This window comes from Marmota marmota, unplaced genomic scaffold (genome assembly GCF_001458135.2).
Source record: "Marmota marmota marmota unplaced genomic scaffold, marMar, whole genome shotgun sequence".
NCBI classification, from domain to species: Eukaryota; Metazoa; Chordata; class Mammalia; order Rodentia; family Sciuridae; genus Marmota; species Marmota marmota.
Window position 1 is genome coordinate 1339996 of NW_026000020.1, and position 6092 is coordinate 1346087.

At 37.4% G+C, this 6092-nt stretch overlaps 1 protein-coding gene across 4 annotated transcripts in view; it reads right to left on the reverse strand.

Moving 5' to 3' along the window:
- The window catches only part of Gcc2 (GRIP and coiled-coil domain containing 2), a 48907-nt gene extending 42838 nt beyond the window's left edge, over window positions 1–6069 (reverse strand). Inside the window, exons 1-5 of one of the 4 annotated variants that reach the window (XM_015499666.2) lie at window positions 5963–6069; window positions 5596–5652; window positions 4507–4591; window positions 3081–3148; window positions 538–642 (exon numbers count right to left, since the gene is read on the reverse strand). In XM_015499666.2, the coding sequence (XP_015355152.1) occupies window positions 538–642; window positions 3081–3148; window positions 4507–4591; window positions 5596–5652; window positions 5963–5968 (321 nt within the window). In that variant the 5' untranslated portion in view covers window positions 5969–6069. Of the gene's footprint in view, window positions 1–537; window positions 643–3080; window positions 3149–3293; window positions 3313–4506; window positions 4592–5551; window positions 5653–5962 lie in introns of those variants that run through there. The other 3 variants (XM_048810250.1, XM_048810248.1, XM_048810249.1) reach the window with 3 other exon arrangements.
- Window positions 6070–6092: the final 23 nt, after the last annotated feature.

A 6092-nucleotide genomic window follows, 5' to 3' on the forward strand; every position in this document is an offset into this window, starting at 1 on the left:
ACCTAATAGGCAAGAAAGTAGAAATATGATACTGAATATCCTAGAACTGAATACATAACAGTATTTAGAGTTGTGTGAAAAAATGAACTTATTTTCATTTTTCTTGACATTATAAGTATTAAAAGAAGATGTAACAAGTAAATGTTAGCTTTAGCTTTGTATAACTGAATGACTGCATTTACTTTATTTTTTCTTTTTGTTTTAATCTTTCTTTTTTCATAAGACTGGATTAGATTTTTTTTTTCTTTTCTTTTTTTGTACCAGGGATTGAACCAGGTGCACTTAACTACTTAGCCACATCCCCAGCCCGTTTTTTATTTTGAGACGAAGTCTTGCTAAATTGCTTAGGGCCTCCCTAAATTGTTGAGGCTAGCTTTAAACTTGGTATCCTCCTGCCTCAGCCTCTTGAACGGCTGGGATCATAGACATATGCCACCAAAACTGGCAATTAGATGCTTTTAAAGGGTTTAGTTAGCTAAAAAATTCATGCCTACTCTATGTTAATAAAAAATAAAAGAACATTAAATATTGTCTTACCTCAACCTCTTGTTTCATTTTAGTATTTTCTTTCTTCAGAGAAAGACACTGTTGTTCAGTCTCTGCTTTATCCAGAAGAATAGCATCCAGACGCTCAGTCAATGCCTGTTTTGGAATAGAAGGATTTGTTTGCCTGGGGTTAAAAAAATGGTGGTCTGGGCTGTGGTTGTGCATCAGTGGTAGAGCACCTGCTTAGCACGTGTGAGAGAGGCACTGTGTTCAATCCTTAGTACTACATAAAAATTAAGTAAAATAAAGGTATTGTGTCCATCTACAACTAAAAATAAATAAACGTTATAAAAAATGGTAGACTGACCACAGGCATAGTTATCACATCTTTCCCAATCCATGTTAAAGGGAAAATAAAAGATTCAAAAAGGTATAAACATAAGAACAAAGAGAAAAGGAGAAAAGATATAGGAATATGAGAACTTCAACACATTTTTTGGAAAACTTAAAGTGTTCAGAAAGATATAAAAACTGAAAAATCAAGTCAGAAATTGGAAAAAGATATTCAAAACATGCATAATCAAGAATATCTCTATGTAAAATATATAAAAAATTCTACAAATCAATAAAAAAAGGCTCACTTGTCCATGAAAAAAAATGGACGTTGGATAAAAAATGAGTGACTCCTTTCAGGATCACCATGACCTTTCATTTTACACTTATTTAATTGGCAAAAATAAAATGTAAGACAAAACCTAGTGCTGAAGAGGATATGGATCTATCGGATCCTGGGTATGTTATTGGTAGAAGTGAAAGTTATTTCAAATACTATAAACTGTTTGACATAATCTCCTACAGCTGAACATTCATGAAACTTTTTTTTGGGTGGGTACGGGGATTGAACTAAGGAGCACTCATCCACTGAGCCACATCCCCAGCCCTATTTTGTATTTTATTTAGAGACAGGGTCTTACTGAGTTGCTTAGGGCCTCGCTTTTGCTGAGGCCGGCTTTGAACTTGCTATATCCTCCTATCTCAGCCTCCTGAGCCACTGGGATTACAGGTGTGGACCAATGTGCCCAGCTAGGATAATGGCTACCTTGGGTATGAGAAACTGGAGGGGTAGCATAGGATAGTAGGGGACTACTTGGGAAGATGTATGTTATTTTCAAGATACTAGATTTTCTTTTTGGTTCACAAGTGATCAAAATATTTCAACCTGAAGGAAACAGAAAATGCAAAAGCAGAGGTAAACTTTAAGACAGCATGAATTTATTTCCTCAGAAAAACAGAACATGTTAAATTTTCAAATAAGATGTATAAATTTTCAGATATCAAGAATGAGCTCTTCCAAATTAAACATTCAAACCCCCAAATAGAAATTTCAATATAATTGTGGAAAATTAAAAGTCAATGACATTTCTCAGACAAAATGGAAAACTGGAATGAAAATATAATTCTAGATTAGCATTCCAAAAAGTTCTGTGGCATTTTCTGTAGACTGTCTCATTTAACCTCTATGATCAACTATTTTTTCCTTATCTGTCTTTTTTATAGATACCATAAAGGTTAAAACCTTAAACCTCAGGCCTCCCCAGTTGATAAGATAAAGATGCAGGAGCACAGAGATGAAGGAATTGGTTCTGATGACAACACCATTAGGAGACTGAACCAACTCTAGGACTGCCTCCCTTTGAACTCCTTATGTGAAAGAATATTAATTAAAGGCATTTTTAAATGCACCTCCAATGCACTCATTCTTAAGAAGCTATAGAAAGATGTGCTCTATCAAAATGAGATGGTTAACTGAGAAAGTGAATGATGAGAGACCCTAGCAAATGGGGGCCTGATGGAGGAAAGCAGTGTAGAAGTTCACAGGATCATCACCAAAGCCAGTTCCAGGAAAAATGTGTAGCAGACCTAGAAAACAAGCAGACCAAACAAGTATATGAAGACAGAAGGCAGGAGAGAGCCATGCAAATGGAGAGAAAGCTGAAGTAAAGCTGAAGTAACCACAAGTCTTTGTAACTGATACATGTAGAGGATAAAGGAAATCGCAAAGTTAAGGCATAAGTCAAAAAGCACAAAGCCCAGTGGTGCTGCTGACCCACCCAGAGGAGGAGATTTGGTCATGTTACACTTGAGAGGATGACAAGTGAAATGTGTGAGGGTTTTTTCCCTAGGCAGCTAGAAATATAACTTCAGATATGGGTCAGTAGGCACATCTAATGATGTAGATCTACCTACAGATTACACGTATCTTTAGAACAATGAAATTCTGAGCATGGCCAGGTTTTCTGAGAGGAGCAGGGAGGAATAGGGCAAAGACTGAGGTATTTAAGAAGTATGTGGGAAGAAAAGGGGAGAAAATATTCATTTCAGATAGAGATCTAGAGGTCATTAGCCCTATTTTTTTTTTTTTTTTTTTTGTTAATCAGAGTGGTAAAAACTTAACCAAGTCCAGAGAGGAAGTGGTAGACAGAATGCCAGATAGCCTCTAGCAAACTGACATCCCTCAAGGAAATTCTATTTATCATCTGACATTTCCTTTTGGTAAATAAAAATTGAAGCAATATTCACAATTGTTTCATTACCTTAATAATATCATCAGTTCCTCCATCAACAGGTTTTGATTTGAATTCTTCAACTTCTTTTTCCAATTCTAAATAATTTGAAAAAATTTTCCAGTTCAGAAAATAATCACTAAATTGATAAGTACATTCTTTAAAAAAAAAAAAAAAAACCCTCCATAACCTATAAATTTGAATATATTTAAGAAGCAGACACTTTGAGAAATATTGACTCACATAATAGCATCATCTTTTCTTTTCCTTTTAATATGGAAAACTTAAGATAAAAAAGTAGAGAAAATAGTATGATTAATCTGTATATACCCATCATCCTGCTTTAGTGATTATCACACTGACAATATTTCATGCTTAATAGCACTCACTTCCTCCTTCCCCCCTTACCTATTATAAAATTTGAGACAGGGTCTCACTATATCGCCCAAGCTAGTCTCAAACTCCTGGGCTCAAGCGATTCTCCCTTGTCAGCCTCCAAAGTAACTGGGACTATAGGCATGCACCACTGTACCTGGCCATCCTGATAATTTTGAAACAAATCCTAGACATATTATTTCAGTTATAAATACTTCTTACTGTATAATTTTAAAGCAAGAACTCATATTAAACCTCATATTAAACAAAAAAACTTGGCTCTGGAGCCTAGAACATCATTTTCAAATAAATTACTCTCTTAATCATAAGCAGATTCAAATTCTAAAACATAATTTGACTTCCTGATAGAAAATAAGTCTTGGCTTTTTTCTTTTTAGATTGGGCAGTGAACATTTTTAAGTCATCTAAAATTCAAGACTTCAGCCACTTAAGCTATTAGCATTAATTTCCTTTTGAAATAAAAATTAAACAGAATAGAAAAATCAACCAATCCCAGCAAACGTATACATTTCAGATTTCCAGGAATTTATTACTTAAGGACATTGACTATGTCTCTGGGCTTACCACTTTGTATCTCTAACATTTTAACTGACTCTTCTAGAAAACACACTTAACTCAGAGGAATCTACAATCCACATGAAGGAAAAAAAAATGCTTAACTTTACAAAATTAAAAATAGTCCTCCCTAACTTTAACAATTCAAAGATAACTGTAATTTAGACATGCAAATATTAAAAAAAAAACAATAACAAAACGAAACAAAACACAAAAAGAGGTAAGTGTTGTTAAGTAGTGAGATTCTACAAGTGACTAAGATGCATTTGGAATCATGAAAACTAAAAATGGGCCAATGTACTATTTAAACTACCATTTTGGGCTGGGATTGTGGCTTAGCAGTAGAGCGCTCGCCTAGCATGGGCGGACCTGGGTTCGATCCTCAGCACCACATAAAAATAAAGGCATTGTGTTGTGTCCATCTATACCTAAAAAATAAATATTAAAAAGTAAAAATAAAAAAAACTACCATTTTTAACCAAGATAAATATTTTCAACCTAATACCTGTACACCTTGACTTAGCTTTCTGTAACAGCATCATTTGCTTCTTGGCAAACTTGATGAGATCTTCCTTGGGCAATGTTTCCAGCTGAAAGGTGTAACAACTTGTTATCACATTTCCAGAATGTCACACAAAAAACCATAATGTCTGCTTAAAAATAAAAACATTCTACTGACTAAACCTTTAAGCCAATCAAACACCATATTTTATTCCACATTTTTTAAAGTAGATGCTACTTCAACTCAAGAATCAGTTATTAGCAAAAAGAACACTTAACTTCTTACACAGATTATTGTGACAGAGGTTCTAGATTTTGATTTCTTAAACTGTACAATTAGGGATTGGAACTAATACTTCTTAAAATTCCTAAAGAGCTGTAAAATTCTATGCCAAGCTGAAAGAAGTCTCTGGTCATATGAAAATTTATAACTACAGCAACAAGATACATCAGGAAACTTTTCAGCTTTAACTAAAAAATTGGGCTTTCACAACTTTTGAAAATTACTTAACCTCTGTGGATTCTCATTTGTAAAATAAGAATAATAACAGTACTATCTCATGGTTATCATGAAGCTTAAATAAAGAAACCCAGTGCTTAGGCAAGGGCCTGAAACTTGGCATGCAAACAATAAATCTTGGCAATAAATCACTATCATCTGAAATCATTGAATGTTAAATATTGTAAGGGGCCATAAAAATGATCTAACTCAACTCTCTCTTTTCACAACATAGGAACTAGAGCCCCTTGTTTCCTACCCTAACTCAATGTTTTTTTCCACTGCATCACTATAGAAATCTTTATAAATCAGACTGCTTCATTTAATGTTTGAAAAACTGCAGGATCTCTTAGCAGTGCAAACCAGGAGCAGGAAGTAAACAAGAACGGGTTTCTCCATCAGGAAATCAAGGTTGGGGGGAGTAGGAGAGAGAGGACAGAGAAGCGGAAAATAGATGAGTAACTGTCAATTAAAATTGAAATGCCTTGAAGAGGTCCTTTCTTTTAAATAGGCCTCCCTCTCCCACATCAAAGTTTTTCTAATCCATCACCCTTCCACTCTGGAGCGAGCCTGCTGGTCAAACACTCTCTTCACCTTAGACTTCCCGGTCCCAGGGGTGGCTGCTGAGGCCACCCCATCTTGAACAGGATCCTACAAAATAAAATCAAACCCAGGTGTCAAAGGAACTCTTTTGCTGATCCCAGGCTTAGCGCGTGAACCCCGCCGGTCGGGAACCCCGCGCGGGGGACAGCCCTCAGGTGGGAACCCCAACAGCGGGGTGCTGGGGCGGGTCTCCGCTGGCGGGGATCTCACCAGCCGGGCTCCAAGGGACAGGTAACCCAGGGCAGAGTAAGGGAAGGCGGCGGCGTAACCCTCCCGGGCTCCCACCCTCGTCCCAGTCGTGGCGCGGGAGGCTCGGCGGCGGGAAGACGGACCCTGCCAGGCCGCCCGGCTAGGTTACCTCCATCGCCTCCGGACGGCACCACGGCCACCGCCGCCGGGCTTCCGACTGCGGCCGCCTCTGACGTAGCCTCGGCTGCGGGTCAAAGGTCGCGCTCTTCGGGGCGGCCCCGCCTCCAGCGTCTCCCAGG